At 61.5% G+C, this 18,430-nt stretch overlaps 3 protein-coding genes across 3 annotated transcripts in view; 1 reads left to right on the forward strand and 2 right to left on the reverse strand.

Annotated features, from left to right (window-relative positions):
- The window catches only part of FAM222A (family with sequence similarity 222 member A), a 28,373-nt gene extending 25,352 nt beyond the window's left edge, over positions 1-3,021 (forward strand). The window contains exon 3 of the mRNA XM_005524313.3: positions 431-3,021. Within this exon, the coding sequence (XP_005524370.1) occupies positions 431-1,638 (1,208 nt within the window). The 3' untranslated portion in view covers positions 1,639-3,021. The remainder of the gene's footprint in view (positions 1-430) is intronic.
- A 3,804-nt stretch (positions 3,022-6,825) lies between these two features.
- TRPV4 (transient receptor potential cation channel subfamily V member 4) lies at positions 6,826-15,004 on the reverse strand. Its single transcript, XM_005524314.3, has 16 exons — positions 14,955-15,004; positions 12,355-12,795; positions 11,280-11,452; positions 10,971-11,123; positions 10,694-10,834; positions 10,305-10,603; positions 9,692-9,871; positions 9,448-9,606; positions 9,242-9,334; positions 9,013-9,086; positions 8,770-8,935; positions 8,512-8,578; positions 7,968-8,281; positions 7,758-7,885; positions 7,433-7,554; positions 6,826-7,306 (listed from the first exon to the last, which is right to left on the reverse strand). Exons 2-16 carry the CDS (start codon positions 12,717-12,719, stop codon positions 7,164-7,166), a joined length of 2,577 nt encoding a protein of 858 aa, XP_005524371.1. The 5' UTR covers positions 12,720-12,795; positions 14,955-15,004; the 3' UTR covers positions 6,826-7,163.
- Positions 15,005-15,419: 415 nt separating this feature from the next.
- On the reverse strand, positions 15,420-18,250 carry GLTP (glycolipid transfer protein). Its single transcript, XM_005524315.3, has 5 exons — positions 18,046-18,250; positions 17,294-17,355; positions 16,980-17,113; positions 16,320-16,470; positions 15,420-16,173 (listed from the first exon to the last, which is right to left on the reverse strand). The coding sequence occupies exons 1-5, from the start codon at positions 18,146-18,148 to the stop codon at positions 15,991-15,993; spliced, it is 633 nt and encodes a 210-aa protein (XP_005524372.1). The 5' UTR covers positions 18,149-18,250; the 3' UTR covers positions 15,420-15,990.
- Between the last annotated feature and the right edge of the window lie 180 nt (positions 18,251-18,430).

Raw genomic sequence — 18,430 nt, forward strand, 5'->3', positions numbered from 1 at the left:
TTTTGCTGACTCCAGTAGGTTACCACAGTTAATTTCACCAGTTTTGTTCATCTGTAAAATTGCATAAAAGTGACATTTTTGTGCTCATTATAGGAACTGCTGATTTATGGCTGGTAAATGCAATGCTTTTCCATTTTTGGTGAAGTTCTCGTAGCAGCGCAAAGCACCCATGAAATTGCTTGTATAATGTAGTTTAAATCCAATCTCAGAGAAAGATTCCCCCATTGGGTAAAGTGACATTTCCATTCTCCACACCGAGTTTATTTTAGGCCACTTACAAGTGACTCCCGTCAGCGGGAGGGGACAGCTCGGTGCCGTGACCTGGTTTCTGCCGGGAGCGGGTGGGATCCGGCGGGGGGAGGATGGTGCTGGGGGGCTGGGTCCCCTCATCCTGGTGGCACTGGATTCACCCCAGGCTTTGCTCCCGCAGGCGAGACGGCCCCCATGCATTCCCCGCGCTACCCCAGCCCCGCCGAGCTGGACGCCTACGCACAGAAGGTGGCCAACAGCCCGCTGACCATCAAGATCTTCCCCACCAACATCAGGGTCCCCCAGCACAAGCACCTTAACCGGACGGTGAACGGCTACGACACCACGGGGCAGAGGTACAGCCCCTACCCCCTGCACGCCGGCGGCTACCAGGGGCTGCTGGCCATCGTCAAAGCCTCCGGCAAAAGCGTGGTGAAGAACTCGGAGGGGAAGCGGACTAAGCTCTCGCCTGCCCAGGTGGGCGTCGCTCCCTACCCCGCCTCAAGCACTTTAGCTCAAGGTCCCTCCTGCGCCGGGCAGCTGAGCTACCACGGCGGCCAGAAGCAGCTGGAGGGTCCCGTGCCCCCCAACGTGACGGTGGCGGCCTCGGTGCTGCCTCTGGCGGGAAGGAGCCTGGCCCTGCCGCCCTCCAACCTGCCCTCCATCCAGAGCATCATCTACCAGATCAATCAGCAGTGCCAGGCGCAGGGTGCCCAGCCCGGCTGCCCGGCCGTCGTGGCCGCCCACCCCAGCCCGGCCAAGCACGGCGCGTTCGGCCCCGGCTACGGCGGCACCGTCCTGCCCGAGTGCCGCAAGGGCGCCGAGCTGGCGCTGGGCTCCAACCCGGCCGCCGCCCTGGGACCCAAGGCGGGCGTTTACCCCGAGGGCATGGACTACCTGGTGTGGCAGCAGAAGCAGCAGCAGCAGCACCTGCGAATGTACAGCGGGGGCAGCGGCGGCGGGGGGGCCCTCAGCAAATCCCCCGAGACGTGCGCGGGCGCCTCGCGGCCCTACGGCCTGGGCGGCGCGGCCGACAAGGTGAGCTCGTCGCCCTTGAACTGCATGCACGGCAACTTCGCCGTGGGGCAGTACTTCGCTCCCCCCTGGAACAGCATCCTGGTGACCCCCAACAGCGACTGTTACAACCCACCGGAGCTGGGGGCCGGGCCCCGCGAGCTGGGGGTGCCCCCGGCCGAGGGGCTGCCCAGCAAGACCCTCTGCAATACCTCCATCCTCAGCAGCAGCCTCCAGTCCCTGGAGTATCTCATCAACGACATCCACCCGCCCTGCATCAAGGAGCAGATGCTGGGCAAGGGCTACGAGACCGTGTCTGTGCCAAGGCTCTTGGACCACCAGCACGCCCACATCCGCCTGCCCGTCTACAGATAAGGGATTGATGCTGCTCTTCCCAAACCCAGGGCGAGGACTTTGGCGCGAGCTGCCGGTACCGGACGGCGGCAGCGAGGGCGGGGGGACAGGGAGGGGGACGCGGGGTCGGCTGCCGAAAGGGCTCCCGGGACACTGGCGTTGCACCGGGGCCCCCAGACTGGACACACCCGCGACCCGCTGGAAGCGAAGGACCGCTTGTCTATATAGCTCAGAAATCATTTTATCTCCACGAATGTGAACAGGGAATTGCTACGAGTTGCTGCTATCCAGGGAGGGGAGGCTCCGCTGCGCTGGCGGTGCCCAGAGCGGGGCAGAGCCCGGTGTCGTGGCCGGCCGGGAGGCTCCAGGGTGGGTCCCAGCCCAGGGTGTGGCCAGGGGGGGCTCTGTGGTGGCCGGTGCTGACCTGGCAGCTGTCCAGGAGGCTCCACAGTGGCCGGTCCTGGCACCATGGTGGCCAGTGCCTGCCCAGTGGTGGCCAGTGCCAGCCCGGCGTGCGGCCGGTGCGTGGCTGCAGGGAGCTGGCGCCTGACCTGTAGCTGAAGTCCGTAACTTGCACTGCTTTGATTAAAGCTAATAACTGGGGACAGTCTGGAGGCTATTTAAGAAAAACACTTGAAAACTTGAACAGATTTTTTTTTTTTTTTAAATTTTTTTTTTTTAGTTGACTAGGCTGTACATCTACGTGTTGGCTGCTACAGAGTCTCCTCCCACCCCTCTTCTTCCTCATCCTCCTCTCGCCCGGCCCCACAGTGGCCACGGCTCCTATTCCCACTCAACCAGGAGATTTGGGACCCCCTCAGCCCCTCTCTCCCGGGAACCCCCTGGCTCTCACACTTCCAGGCTGTTTTATTTCCCCCCTTACTGTCGGTTCTACCTTGGTTCTGGGTCGCGGTACCAGGGCACTCGTATACCTCCTTTTTTTTTCTCTTTTTTTTTTTTTTTTTGAAAAAAAAATAACCAACCCCAAACAATTCCAAAATGCTCATTACGGTCCGTTATTCACTCCGTGTAATTCTGTGTTTAATAGATTTGTTCATTTACAAAAGGCTCCTCACCACGAAATACAAAGTGTTTTGATGTTTAAAGGTAAAAGAAGAATAATATCCCAATGAAACCCAAGGTGATTGTGCTCGGAAAAGAGGTACTGTATCCCTGAAAGCCTGTTCAAGCACTAAGTGCATTTACAAATCTCTGAGAATGTTTTTTTTTTATACTAAAATTGACCATTATATTCTACTGTGAGAAGTGCTGGCTGCACTATATTGTTTTAAAAATGAGAAAACAAAATGAAAAAAAAGTAAGAAAAAAAAAAAAGTAAAAAAAAAGAAAAAAAAAAAGAAAAAAAACCAACACAAAACCCGCAAGCCGTGTGTCCGGATGGTGTTTTTCCCAAAGTAAAACCAGGATCTCGCTGGATGTGTGCTCTGGAGTCTCTTTGCTTTGCTGTGGGCTCCCCCAGAGCTGGGACACCCCTCCTCCTCCAGGAGATTTTTAGGGCACAGAGGAGCACCTATAAATAACCCGTTAACGATGCTGAGCCATTAATCCCGGCACCAGTCTCCGCCTCACACCCAAGGGACTGCACATGGGACAAATCCCTGGGATTAGGGGCTGTGGCCTCACGTGCACCCATGGGACACCCACGGGGCAATGGGTGCCGGGGTCAGGCACCGCGTCCCCATCCCGTCACCGCCGCAGGGGGTGGCATCTCCGCTGCCATCCGTCACCCATGGCCAGCTTCCCGCTGGGTTTCCCCATGGAAGGGACATTCCTGGTGCTCTCCTCTCACTCTTAAACCTGACCTCCCTGCTCTGCCCGGCAGCAGCAATGAGTCAGTGGCACCACCGGGAGGATGGTACTGGATCCCAAATTGCTCCTGGCTGTGGATGCATCTCCTTGGCCTCTGTGTCCCGTGGTGGGACACACGGCATGGCCTGATCCCAGCTGGATGGGATGGGATGGGATGGGATGGGATGGGATGGGATGGGATGGGATGGGATGGGATGGGATGGGATGGGATGGGATGGGATGGGATGGGATGGGATGGGATGGGATGGGATGGGATGGGATGGGATGGGATGGGATGCGATGGGATGGGATGGGATGGGATGGGATGGGATGGGATGGGATGGGATGGGATGGGATGGGATGGGATGGGATGGGATGCGATGGGATGGGATGCGATGGGATGGGATGGGATGCGATGGGATGGGATGGGATGCGATGCGATGCGATGGGGACAAGGACAGTGATGGGGACACAGCCACGGGCCTGGAGCTGCCCCGTGGCCATGGCTGAGGCCGGGGCTGGCAGCTCCATTTGCTCACTCACCATAACTTGGCCGGTATTTATGGCACGCCAGGAGGGGACCGCTCCGTCACCAGCAGCAAGCGGCATGACAGCCAATCCAGGGAACAAAGAGAAATTGGGACAAAAGGAAATTTTCACAGAGGTTAACATTACTGATGGGGGGTGCCAATGCCTGCCTGCACGTTAAAATTAGTCAGTCTGGAGGAAGATCTTTGCTCAGATCTTTGTCATTAAAAAGATGCCACGTCAAAGGAATGTGAGGCTGGAGCGTGGCAGGGCTGCAGGCGGGTCCCTCTGCGCAGGGCAGCCCCTCCTTGGGGACTCCCCCACACCAAAATGGGGACTTTACAAAGGCTGGGGTGCGTGGAGCCGTGCTGGGGGCTCCAGGAGAAACTTTGCTCCGTCAGCGGTGCCCGTGGGAGGAAGATTCATTAGCGCTGCCTCCATCAGATTTCCCAGCTCGCCATAAATCAGGGCGAGTGGCTGGGAGCGACGGCGCGATCCATCTTGCAGGTCTCCAAGTCATTACATTTCATTAGGAGGTGTGTGGGGGTTTTTATTATTTAGCAGGTTAATTCTCCCCTCAGATCGCTCCTTGGGAGGAGGATTTCGCTGGGCACAGGGAGGCTTCAACTGTGGAATGCAAAATAAATGGGTCCCACCTTGGCAGGCACCTGCCTCCAGCCAGGGCTGCCCCAGTGCCAGCTCTGGCAGGTGCAGGTGAGCACGTGGGGACCCAAAATGTGCACAGGCACCTGTGGGAGATGAGGCAGGGACACCTGAGGTACGTCCCAGCACAGAGGATGAAGACACCACAACCCATTGTCCTCCCATTCCATGGGACACAGCCCCCACGAGCGCTGCGGGAACACATTGAAGGAAACTATCCTGCTTCTGGCCTACAGATATCTTCCTATTCAAATAATACCAATAATAATACAGATTTCTAAGGCAGGTGTGCATGAGGCTGATATTAAACTTAGCGGCCGCCTTTGCTGTTTGGGAGCGAGGAGGAGAGACAGGCAGTATAAATTGCACGGCTGCAAAAGGACTTAAAAAAACCCATCTCTCATTTTGATTGATATTAGCTTCACAAATTAAGCTTTAGATTTATCTAAAAATAAATTTGCTTCCACGCTCCGCATTCTGGATGACAAGTGCTTTTCTCTTCCCTTTGTTGGGTTTGTCATCGCTGGCAGGGCAGAGCAGGGAGGGGTGGGAGGGGGCCGGGGCCGAGCACCCCCTGTTCACCGGCCCCCAGGGTGCCCCCATCACCACAGCTGAGGGTGAAACAGCTCAAGGCTTGGTGGGGCAGGGGGTGAAAGGGCCAAAGTCAATCCCTGAAGGTGGCAGAGGCCTCCTGTGCTGGGATGTCACCACGGTGGCTGTGGTGTCCCCGTCCTCACAGAGCCACCGCAGGGTGCAGAGTGATGAGGCTCGGTGACAGCTGCCCTTCCCACACCCCAAATCTTTTAAAAGCCCATTGACACGTGGCCTCTCGGCTTTGGGGCATCGAGATCTGCACGGGAGGGGAAAAAATTGGTTTATATCTCATTTTACTGGAAAATCCCACCTCTGGCACATTGGGTGGCTGAGTCCTGCTCCAGGGCTCCCCAGACACCACACCTGGCCCAGCCAGGACTGGACTGTGCCACCCAAGTTTGTTTTCACCCAAGAACCGGCCTAGCAGCAGAGCAGCTCAGCTGCTCATTTGATTATGAAGCAGGAGCCGCCACCTCCGCCTCTCCCAAGGAGCAATAATGAAACATATTCATCCCTCACCCTGGGGAAATACTTAAACCACAATATGAGAGATGTATGTAAATCACATTTAAACGGAGACAGTGCCGTTAACGCTAACGGCGACTCATCAGGTTGGAAGATGAAGTGTCCCCTCTGCTGCTGAAGCATTTGCTGAGAGAGCTGGGCTGTCCCCAGGGCCCTGGCCAGGGTCTCTGTCAGTGTCACCGTGTCACCATGCCACTGCTGCCCACACAAAGTGCTCCTTCACACCCGCACAACGTCCAGCTGCTAAAGGAACTCTCACCACTGCAGGCGGCTGGGAGGATGAGGATCAAAGGAGTTACAGAGAGGTGATGGATGGGATGGAGTGAGGATGGGGATCCATGGGGATGGGCGAGGGACGGGAGGAGATGGGGCACGGATGCGATGGGGATGGGATGAGAAGCATTGGTTTATCCCTCGGCCCGTTAGCGGCCCCACGCCTGGTTCCACATCGCGCGGTGTGTGCCGCCCTCCAGTGGGGCGGCCTCGCACTGCGACAGTGCACCGGATCCCTGCACCGCATCCCTGCACCGCATCCCTGCACTGCATCCCTGCACCGCATCCCTGCACTGCATCCCTGCACCGCACGTGTGCATCGTAACCGTGCACCGCATCCGTGCACCGCATCCCTGCACCGCATCCCTGCATCGTAACCATGCACCACATCCCTGCACCGCATCCCTGCATCGTAACCATGCACCGCATCCCTGCACCGCATCCTTGCACCGCATCCCTGCACCGCATCCCTGCATCGTAACCATGCACCACATCCCTGCACCGCATCCTTGCACCGGATCCCTGCACCGCATCCCTGCACTGCATCCCTGTACCACACCCGTGCATCACATCCCTGTACACACCTGCACACATCCCTGTACACACCTGCACACATCCCTGTACCACACCCGTGCACCACACCTGAGCTCAGCCTGATGGGTGACCGTGCCCAAAAGCATGGCTTGGCACGGTTCGGCTTGGCCTGGCCTGGCACGGCCAGAGCAGGCAGCTCCTCCATCCCTCCCCGAGCCCTGCCGGCAGCCTGGCTCTCCCATCCGGAATCACCCAGCGCCGGGAGGAGGCGGCGGTGGCGGGTCAGTTTTTATTACTAAATAAATAGTCGTACAAATCTTGTGCAAAACTCTGTGGCAAAACCATCGGCCTTGGTGGGCAGCGGGGGCCGTGCTCCCCACCCCGGCCCGGCCCGGGGCTCCCGGCACAGCAAAGCCAAGCGGTGGCACTGGAGCTCGCCGGTACCGCCGGGGCAGGACCAGGGCCCCATCCGGGCTGGACACCCGCGGGGACAGCGGCTGCCGGAGGGACAGAGGCTGCGCGAATCCCTGAGGAGCAAACAAGCACCATCCAGCTCAGTGGCGATTCCGGAGCCGCTCCGGGGGCCCGGGCAGAGTCCATCAGCTGCCGGTGCTGCCGTGCTAGAGCGGGGAGCTCGGGGCATGGCAGTGCCTCCGCTCCCGAGGCTCCGCTGTGCCCACGGTCCCCAGGGGCACCACCACTTCCTCCGGCGGGCAGCTCTTGTTCAGCTCCACCACGCGTGGCACCACCGTCGACCACCGATCTGTGGAGATGTGCAGAGCTGGGAGCCCGTGGCTGCTCCCCAAACCCCCAGATCTGCCCCTGGGGCTCATCAGAGGCTGCAAGCAGCATCCTGAGGGATGCTCCCAGCCCACAGCGCGGCGCTCACCTCTCCGCAGCCGGCCCACGGTGTGCGAGAAGCCGTAGTACTGGTATGTGTCGCTCTTGCCTGGGTCCTCACTGATGATTCCCAGATTCTGGTTCCAGTGGGACCAGTTCACCTCATCCACCCTGTGGGGAAGGTCAGACACGCAGGGGCTGCACGGAGCGCCCGGGAGCCAGGGCAGGAGCACCGGCACCCACCAGCAGTGCCAGCTGAGTCTGGACCAGTACAAAGCGCCCAGCAAACGAGTGCACAGTGCCAGCCCCCCAAAATGCTGCTGGCTCTGGTGGGAGAGGCTCAGATGAGCCTTTCTGAGGGCTCCCACCTTTACCTGAAGCACCAGCGGCGGTCAGGGGTCCCGTCCGTGCCCTTCCCCACAGTGACCATCTCCCCCGAGCGGAAGGCTTTCCGTAGGAACACCGGGAAGGAGCGCTCGATGTCCAGGATGGTGGTGGCCCACTGCCAGGGACACCAGGGACTGCTTGAGCATGGAGGTGCCTTGCCCATGCACAGGCAGCCCCTGGAGCCCCCAGGGTGGTACCTGCAGCTTCCAGATGTGCTTGCTCTCCTTGGAGACTTGGCCCACGGTCTCACCCATGAGGGCGATGAGCATGTTGAGGAGGAGCACAAAGGTGAGGATGATGTAGGTGACAAGGAGGATGATGAAGACACCGGGGTACTTGGCGCTCTCGAGCATCTCCAGGTCACCCATGCCGATGGTGAGCTTGAAGAGGTCGAGCAGAAAGGTGCTGAAGGTCTGGCTGTCCCGGCAGGATGGGTAGGTGGGCACGGTGCAGTTGGGCTTCTCGCTGCACGACTCACTGCTGGGACACGGGTTGAGGAGGGACACCAGGGCTGGGGGAGAAGGGACAGGGACAACGAGTCCGCAGGGGCGATGGCAAGGACAGGATCCACAATGGGCCCCAGTGTGGCTCCATGCTGGCTGAGACCTTCTCCACCACGGGAGGAGGCAAAGGCTGAGCCTGTGGGCAGGTGGGATGGAGCAGGGGGTCTGCAGCCCCCTGCCCAGCCATGCTGAGCCACAGGGCTTGTCCTTCCCCCAGCCAGGGGGCCTGGCCGGTTACCTGACGCGTAGCCGATCATGAAGAGCAGGTAGACCAGGAGGAAGCGGAACAAGTCTTTGAAGAGGATCTAAAAGTGGTGGAGAGTAGGGTGAGGTGTGCTGGACCACAGCATCATCACCAAGCTGGCACAACTGGGCTGGAAGCAGGGCAGTGGAGAGCCACAGGAACCCTTCACAAAGCCTGGAGGAACCTCTTTAGGTTGTACTTCCACAGGAGGATCACCCCTGGAGAAGGACAAGACCCACGACCCCACCAGACCTTCTGGATCATGATGCTGTAGGTCCCCGTCAGCTTGAGCCCACGGGTGAAGTACAGGGCATTCATCCAGCCCAGGACCAGCGCAAAGACCATGACAGCCAGGTAGGCCTCGATGCCACCCAGGTACAGCCCCGCCGTGACAATCACCAGCACCGAGTAGATGAAGCTGGAGGAGAGCTGGGGTCAGAGCACAAGCCCGGGGGCTTCAGTGGCCCATGGCAGCCCTGGGGGTTCCCCACATACTAGAGCAGCTGGAAGGAGCCATCTATGAAGAAGGAATTCACACCCGGGCACTTCTTCATGAACAGGTCTTTGATCTGTGGGAGAGAGGAAGAGGTTGGAGGGTCTGGGTTGCAGGGTCCCTGTGTCTGGGGCCACTGTGGCAGGGGTGGATGCCTCAGGGGATGGGGCTGGAGACCCCAGAAAGAGTTCAGCGGTCCCACGGAAGGACCCCCTGCCTTGCCACACTGACGTTTGTGCAGAAGAAGAGGATCCCAGTGAGGAGGGTGATGATCTCCCCGGCCAGGCGCAGGTAGTCAGCGGTGTTGGTGTAGGGGTAGGGCGGCTGCGGGGAGAGGACAGAGCTGAGCTGCTCCCCCATTCCCTGGGACAGAGACCTGCCAGACCCCGCTGCGAGGCAGTGCTGGCCCGTGGGGCTGTGCCAGCCTGGGGACTCACAGGGCCTTCCATGGGGCGGTAGTAGGCGACGAGTGTGAAGATGATCATGGCGCTGAGGTAGGAGACCACGCTGATGTAGAAGGAGACGGCCCCAAACTTGCGCCACTTGTCCCTCAGCAGCTCGTTGATGGGCTCCACGGCCAGCATCTCGTGACGGTTCTGGTGGGATGTGGGTGCTGACAGACGGGACAGGGCCACCCGGTCCCCTCCAGGCCCCTCCCAGTCCCCCCCAGCCCCTGCACACCTCGATCTTGCTGTTGTAGACGAGGATCTCCAGCACGGACACCTCCTCCCCGCAGGTGTCCAGCGAGGAGAGGTCATAGAGGGAGGAGTAGACGGGGCCGTACGCCCAGTCCTTGAATTTCCGGGAGAGGTGCCGGACGTCCTCGTCCGTGATCTCCCGTCGGATGATGTGCTGGAAGATCTGACGGAAGGAGGGAGGGAGGTCTGCTACCCAGAGACCTGGCCCCACCTGCCCCCCTCACCTCCTCCCACCCCATCCTGGGTGCATCCCCAACCCCCTCCCTGCACCCCAGTGGGCTCAGGATGCTCCCAGGTGCTCCTGGGGTGATGCAAAGACCAGCTCCCCAGGAAGCTGCAGCTTTTGCATTTTTGATGACTCCCCTGCCTGCCCCACCAGGGGCCAAGGGCAGGTCAGGGGAGGAATGGACCGTGTGAGGGTCTGGAGTTAATTAAGAAGGGGTCGGAATGCAAAGGGGGGTTAATTAGCCAGGTTAATAGGATGCACATCCAGGTTTCCACCAGCATCTGCAGAGAGAAGCCGGGCATGCACCGAGCGTGACGGGGCTCAGCAGGGACGGCAGGGAGACATCCCCCAATACGGGGGGACACCGTACCCCGATCTTGCCGGTCTTGGCTGCCATCATGAGCGGGGAGAGCCCATCGTTGTTGAGCAGGGCCTCCAGGTTGGTGTCGGGGAAGAGCTTGGCGCACTTGACGAGGAGCAGGTCGTACATCTTGGTGACAAACTTGGTGTTCTCGCGGGTGTTGTCGGCGATGGCCACCAGGGCGTGCAGCACGGTGTTGCCGCGGGAGTCCTGGCGCCGCAGGTCCGCCTGCTTGTGCCCGTTCTCGGTCAGGTAGTGCACGATGTGCGGCTGGTTGGTGCAGGCGGCCAGCGAGAGGGGCAGCTCACCTGCGGGGACAACACCGGGGCTCCTGTCACCCCTTCTCCTCTGCGGAGACATCTTGGGGTGCAGCCCCCCGGCTCCCCCTCCCTGCTCACCGAAGTAGAAGTAGCCGCCCTCGCTCTTGGGCTGGAAGAAGCGGCCGCGGGCTTGGGCATGGACGTCTGCTCCCTTCTCCACCAGCAGCTCCACGTAGTGCTTGCAGCGGCGCTCGATGGCGATGTGCAGCGCTGTCTGGCCTGTGACACCACTGCCCGTCAGCCACCGCCTTGCCCCGGGACTTCCCCCGCCCTGCCAGGTCCCTTTTCTGGTCCCTGAAGCACCCCGGTGTCCCCCGTGCCCAGGCGGGACCAGCAGCGGCCCCACGCCCCCCACCTCGGTAGTAGACGTCCCTGAAGGGCGAGTTGATGAACTCCCGCATGTTTCCCGTCTTCTCGGCGATGTCCAGGAGGACGGGGATGGTGTCGTTCTTGCCCCCGCTCAGGTTCAGCAGGGCTTTGGGCAGGCACGTCTTTCCCGTGGAGGGCTCTGCGAGTGGAGGATGCTGAGGGGGCCCAGGGCAAACCCCTCAGGCCCCTGGCTGCCCATGCCAGAGCTGTGCATCCCCATCCCTCAGCACCGCAGGGATCCCCAGTGGTCACGGCACAGCCCCGGCACCAGGGCAAGGAGCGCCCAGGTCCTCACCTCGGAACTCCTCGTCTGTGAGGCGCTTCTTGTGGGTGAGCAGGAAGGAGAGGAGCCCATCCAGGCCGGCCGGGGACCCCCGGGAGACGATGTCGAAGAGGATGGGTCTGTTGAAGACCTTGAGGACGGGGGGCGGCTCGGGAGCCGGTCCCTTTGCGGCCGGTGGCTGCTTCCTGCGGGAGAAACCCCAGCGCTGGGAACGGGAGCCGCTGCCTCGGCTTCCCCCTCCTGTGCAACGAGTTTGGGGGTGCTCAGCCACTGGGGACAGGCCCGTGGGGACACCTCCCGGCTGGGGTCACCTGTGAGGCCTTGGCAGCTCGCACCTGGTGCTGCAGCGCTTGGAGCCCCCAGCTGTGCCCCCCGGGAGGGACGGGCTCGGTCACGCTCCGGCACCACGGGTGAAGCCAGACCGGTCAGAGCAGTCGGCAGCAGGAGGGGGGGATGGAGCGGGGACAGCCCTGGGCACCGGGAATGGGGGCACCGGGAATGGGGGCAGGACGGACGGCGGCTGCCCCAGCCGGGGACTTCCAGTCTGAGGGCTCATGGGGGCATCCTGGCCGCCTCCACCCACCTGCACGGGGGAACATCCCGCTCTCCTAAGCCGGTTGCAGCCCTGGGTGGGGACCCTGGCGGGCCGCCCCAGGTGCCCGGCACAGAGGGGCATTGTGCGTCCGGCCGCGGGCTGCCCCCCCCGGCTCCGGTTTCCTGGCGCGGGCAGGGCGGAGGCCCTCCTGAAAAGCCCTTTCATGCCGCAGCCAGACGGCCGCACGGGCCAGGGGAGCGGCCGGCGCACAGAGCCTCTTTCATGGCGCCCGTAAGGGGGAAGGGGAGCGCCATCCCGGCCCCGCGGTACCGGGGGCTGCGGACCCCCCAGCACGGCACGGCACAACCCAGCGCTGCCGCTGGGACTCACTGGGAGCTGTCTCCTGTGCGCGGCACCTCTGCCCAAAGCACCCCAAAGTGCCGCTCGAAGGTCTGCCCGCGTCCCAGCTGCTGAGCATCCCCGTCCCCACCGGGGTGTCCCCCACGCCAGCTCCCTCCGCCGCACCGGGGGGCGCGGGGGGCCCGTACTCACTCCACCATCCTCCTGCGCCAGCGCTTGTTCTCGCTGGGGTGGTGGCGGTAGGTGCCGTAGTCGAAGAGGGAGTCCATGGGGGCTTTCTTGGGCGCGGGGACCACGGGGGACTCGTAGATGCTGGCCTCCAGCAGCTCCATGGGCTTCGGGGCGCCTTTCCGAAAGGCCCCGTGGAATTTCATGCGGAGGTTTTGCTTTCCATCCCCGGCACCGGGGGGACCCCGGGTTGCCTCGGCGGGGCTCGGGATGTCCTCGCTCTCGAACAGGTTGGCCAGAGAGGAGAGCGGGAAGGATTCGTTCTGGAGGGAGCCGTCCTCCCCCGCGCCCTCCCCGGCATCGCGCGGGGCGTCCTCGGTGTCTGCCATGGTCCCTGCCCGGAGGGACGGGCACGACCGACCTGCCTGCCTGTGACCCCCGGCTTCTTCCACGAGAGCAGGAGAGCTGGCAGAGGAAAACCCCGTGTCACTCTCAAAAGACCCTCCCCATCCTCTCCCCGGGGCACCGAGCCTCGCGGCGGGACAGGTCCCACACCCACCCTGGCAGAGGTTGGGGTCGGGGGGAGTCCCTGAAGCTCAGAATCCCCCGGACGGTCCTGCCTTGTCCCGGCTCTCCTCAGCACCCACCTATCGCTGCGGGGACCCCTCACGTCTGCGGGGGCCCCTCCGGCTGCGGCGCTGCCGTGCTGGGCGAGGGCGAGCCCGGCCCCGCTGCGGTCAGCCGGGGTGCAGCCCAGGACAGGGCACAGAGCAGACCCTGTGCGCTGCGATCTGCCGCCCAAGGAAAGAAAACATTCCTTGGGATACTCCCCACATCCAAGGAAGCGTCCAGGGAAGCGCCCAGAGGCAGCAGGAGCTGCCACTGCAGCAACGCTGGGAGCGGGGCCAGGGCTGCTGCTGATGCTCCACAACCCAGGGGGGCTCGGTGGGACCCGGATCTGGGCACCGGGAGGGGACAGGCGCGGCACCGGGGGGGGCTGCAGCCCGCGGCAGGGCAGGAGCAGCGGCTGGGACAAGAAATTACGGGTTTAGGTTGCCCAGAGGGACGCGGAGATGAAGGAGAGACGTGCTAACAGCGCGACCAGCAGAGCACTGCACCGTGTCACCGTGTGCAGGACACGGACAGGTGACTGAGCTCAGACACTCCCCCAGCCCCGCTTTCCACCAAAACCCTCCGTGAAACCCAGCAGCGTTAGGGCTCAGCACAGCTCCCGCCTGCGAGGAGCTCAGCCCTCCCGGGACAGAAAAAGCAGTGGGAAACGTGTCATTTTGTGCTGGACTGAAGCTCCGTGCGACAAGCCACAGTGGCAGGCTGGGCCCTGTCGGGAGGGCAGCCCGGCCGGGGAAAGGGCTCGAATGAGGCAGCGGGTCCTGGCAGCCCCGCGGCTTCCGTGGGCACGGGGGATGAGGGTGGGAAACTGCCCCAAAACCCTGTAGCGACAGAAAGGGCGTCCAGGCAGTGTCCCCTTCTCCCTGCCACCCTCAGGGACACCCGGTGGGGCTGGTGCAGCCCTGGGGAACACAGAGCTGACAGTTTCTCCTCTTTGCTGACTTTCCTGCCATCCCTGTCTCTGCAAGAAATTCCACAAGCACCTGCCAAAGCCCGCAGCTCCCACATCCCGACCCCATGCAAAATCAGGGCCCCTCGCATGCCCGGGTTGACCTTGGACAACGGAGAAGAGGGAATTGCCAAGCACACGGACCCTGCGGGCTGGGAATGGGGACGGAGCACCTGACCTGTCCAAACTGTGCTGAGACTCGGAAAAGTGCAGCTTTAGGGAAAACCCGGCCACGGCACGGGCTGTCACACACCTGCTGTCACCGGCCAGGACAGAACTTGTGTGGGAAATGAGGGACTCAGGGCTGGTGCCACCAGCCCGGGTGCTGCCAGGAAAGGTGCTGTCACAGGGGTTTGATTTGGCCCGTTAGTTATTTGGGTTTGGATTTTTCAGACTTCCTCACCTCATGGAACAACTGAGTCAAAGCACAGCTCTCATATCCAACACAAACCCCACCTGTGCTCCCACCTCTTCCCAGCTTCCCACCAAGGTACCTCCCAGCTGGACCAGTGTCCCCAGTCAGTGCCCACCACGGGAGCACGGATGCTGTCACCAACACGGGGATGTGCGAGGACATCTATGGGTGGGTGGCAGGGAGGGTGTCCCATGGCATTAAAGGGTGATCCGGTGGGAGTGAATCATGTTAGAAACGCTCATCCGGAGTGATGCAGCTGCTTCCCAAAATCATCCTCGCTGCTGGCCCCGTGCTCACCTCGGCACCAGCCAGGAGCTCGGTGTGGGCAGCACAGGGGGTTCGGAGCCGGGGGGAGCCCCTTCCTCAAAGCTCCGCCTGGGAACCCAGCCGGCACCTCAATCTCAGACCATCCATACGGGTCCACCTGGCCCTGATCAGCTCAGCCCTCGACCCCGGCCTCACCTGGGGTCTCCATCCTGCCCCGGTCCCCGTGAGCTGCCCGGAGAGCTCCATCCTGCCTCAGTTTCCGTGTCCCCTCACTGGAGGGGCTCCATCCAGCCCCTGTCCCCGTGTCCCGGCCCGTCCCACTCCCCATCGTGCCCCCCGTTGCCCGTTCCCCCGGCTCCGTACCGCGAAGGGTCCCGTGGAAAGTCCCGTAGGCTCCGGCGCCGCCGAGTCGCCCGGGGCCGGTCCCCAGAGCGGCCCCTCCCCGCCCCGGCCCCGGCTCCAGCGGAGGAGGCGGCACCGGGACCCGCCCTCGGGATCGGCCTCCGCGGCCCCGGGCAGTCCCCTGGGAACACCGGCCACAAAACAGCCCGCAGCAACAGCCCCAAAATACCCTTCAAAAAAATCAGCCCCCAAGAAAAATGTCTCTGACACAGCCCTCCCAAAGAACAGCTCCAAAAACCCTCCTAAAACCAGCCCCACCCCAGGATTCAGCCTCCTGAAAACAGCTCCCCTAGGGAAAAAACCCAAACCTCCCTACCCAAAACAGCCTTGCCAGGAACAGCCCCAAAACGCCATCCCTGAAACAGTCTCCCCAAACACCCTTCCTGACACAGCCCCCACGAACAGCCCCAAATGAAGCTCCCAGACCATGGGTAATGTCAGTTTTTATTAATTGCTGCTCCTGCCGGGGCTCAGGAGGCGAGGGGGGCTCATAAGGCACCGCAAACACCGCGGGGACAGTCCCTGGTTTCCAAATCCCAGCGGAAGGGCTCGATCCCACGCCAGCACTGGAAGAGTTGGGGTCACCCAGGAAAGTCATCAGCTCCTCCACCACGGGCATCATTCCGGACGATCCAGTGCCAATCAACACATGGTGCCCGTCGGTGGGCTCCAGGCACAGTCCCAGTGTCACTTCTGTCATCAGCAGGTCACTTCATTCCCTGCCCCACTGAAGACAGGAATCGGAGAGTTGGGACTAGAAATGCTTTTTCTTCCCCTTGGGAAATCCGAGGGTGACACCCACAATTGTTTTATTGCCCTATTCTTAATAGAAAGTTAATTACTATTACTTTTTGGTTAGAAAAGATGTTATCCACTGCAGATCCAGACAGGAATCGAAGTCACCGGAGAGCTGGGAGCCACCCCAGCTGCCTCAGTGATGAAGACATAGGTAACACCCATCACACGTTATATAATCTGTGCCAGTCCTGTGCCAGCTTTAGGCTTTGTAGCTCAGCTCAGCGTTCATCTTCGTGTACATCTCATAAATTGCATCCAGGATTGGAGTGACTCTCGTGAGAAACTGGTGGATTTTTTCTATGCTTTCCTCTTCCTTGACTTCTTTACCCTTCTCCAAGGCCTTCAGCAAATCGGATTTGTAGGGAAGAGCATAGATTGAGCCCTATAAAAGAGGGAGAGGGTGTTTGACTCCCACAAACCCAACAGAGACCACGGGTTGCGTTGTTCCCATTCACTGGCCACTTGTCAGTGCATGGGAACAGCCTTAGGGATGATGGCTGGATGTTTGGAGAGGGAGGGAATGCTCACTGTGAAGAGCTTCTGCAACATCCAGCCGTGGTATTTCTTCAGCGCGATCTCGTAAGCCTTCAAGGCGTTCACTCGGATGAGGTTGGGATGCTCCTCATCCCTCTCACCGTCGGAGATGCTCTGCAGCAACACCAGAATGAATTTCAGACCCCTGGGAGAAGAGCAGAGATGTTGGACTCAGGGAAATGGGTGCTGTTTCTCAGCTTCCAGCCCAGTGTTTCCAAGCATCCCAAAAACCCACAGTCCTGGCAGCGCATCCCTCTCGCAGAGCTGGTGCCTGTCCCTGTGTGCCCATCCAGGGAAGAGAGAGAGAAGGGCTGGATGGAGCCCCTAGGGCAGGACATGGGGCCCAGGGCAGGATGGAACTCCCAGGAGAGGCTGTGGCTGAGGGCAGAGCTGGGCAGGGTCAGGTGCAGCCCCATGGATCCTCCAGGCACTGCAGTGTCCTGACATGTCCAATCTGTGGGCTCACGCTCCGAGGCTGAGTTCCCAGGGGGAAGATCTGGGGAGGGGTTTCCCAACAGCTATGCTCCCCAAACACAGCACCCCATGCTGCCCAGCCCACAGGGACCAGCCCAGCCCACACAGCCTCCTTTTGGCATTCTCCAGCTCCCCACATGCCGGGACACAGCCGGAGCAGCTCCCGACGCCGTGAGTCACCTTTTCAACCACATCAGCGCCAGCGTCGCGCCTATCTTGGGCCAGGCTGAGCCGTGCAGCTCCTTCTCCACCTCCAGGATGTTCTGCAGCGTTTTGAACTTAGCAGGATTGGAGTCATAAACCGCCCGGATTTTCTGAGGGCAGAAAAGAGAGTTGGCTCCCAGGCACAGGGACTTTGGCAGGAGCCCCAGCAATAAACCTGTGACCGGATGAGCCCAAAGTCCCCATGGGAAGAAAAGCCTTTTGAAACACCTCCAGTCTCACAACATCTCTCCCCAGGGATTCTCTCTGAGTCCTCCACAGTCCCTTCTTACCTTGATATTCCCAGTCAGGTCTGCTTTGACCGGTGAGTAGACGATGGGAGTCCCCAGGCAATCTGTGGAGACAGGGAATGAGGACAGTTAGACATTGGTGACACAGGGGACACCACAGACTTCCTGTAACCAACAGGTTTTACTTTAAGCACAGCCCAGGCACTGAGACACACCAGCGGGACTAGAAAAAGTTCTCTGAGCTTCGTACATGGTTATTTGCTCTTGGGACAGCCCTGCCACCTACTACGGCCCCACCAGTAACCTCTAATCCCCCTGGCTCCGGGACACAGCCCTGGCAGAACGTCCTGGAACAGCCTGACCGGCACCGGACACTGCCCGTCCGCAGGCAGGCAGCCCCATGTCCTGCCCTTCCGGGGCTGCCACCGAGCCGCCACACAATAGCTGACATTGTGGAGGGCAGCGGGCACACTGTGCCACGAGGGCGGCCACGCCGACACCCACCCATGTCCCAGCACGGGGTGGGATCCATGGGTGGGGTGGCAGCTCCTGCCCCGGGCGATGCCTCTGGATAGGATGCTCCAGGGCACGGCACGATGCTTCCCAACGGGGCTGCTCGGCAGGTTTGACAGGATCGTGATGCAACCCTGGCCCTGGCAGAGCAGCCAAACCCGGCGTGAGCCCTGGATCAGGTAGGGGGGTCACCACCCAGAACTGGGCACCCCGGAGCGGCTGAGCCCGCAGCAGGCCTGGTCCCAGCCCGCATCTCCCAGCCCCAGCCACCCCGGTCTCACCGAAGAACGGCGGCAGGTGCGCCACGGCCTCCAGGAAGGGCAAAGTCTCGATCTGCTTATCAGCTGGCAGCGGCTTGAACTCGTGCTCCAGCAGCAGCGCCATGTCTGGCGAACCGTTCCCCCTGTCCCCCTCACCGCTCCCCGGCTGAGGGGGCTCTGAGGGCAGCGGGGACCGACCCGGCAGCGCGCCCACGCCACGCTCCGCCCCCCGGCGCTCCGACCAATGGCTGCGCACATTCCGTACGGCCGGTACGCGGCCATTGGCCGGAGCGGCGGGGGGGCGGGACCTGCAACCCAATGAGGAGGCCACGCCCCCACCGCCCCCTCAGACTCGGGGCCGGGCCGTAACCGGGACCCCGCGCTGCCCCGGCCGCGTTCTGAGCGC

This window comes from Pseudopodoces humilis, chromosome 20 (assembly GCF_049639895.1).
Source record: "Pseudopodoces humilis isolate 2021_Gansu_Grassland_sample_001 chromosome 20, ASM4963989v1, whole genome shotgun sequence".
Classification (NCBI taxonomy): domain Eukaryota; kingdom Metazoa; phylum Chordata; class Aves; order Passeriformes; family Paridae; genus Pseudopodoces; species Pseudopodoces humilis.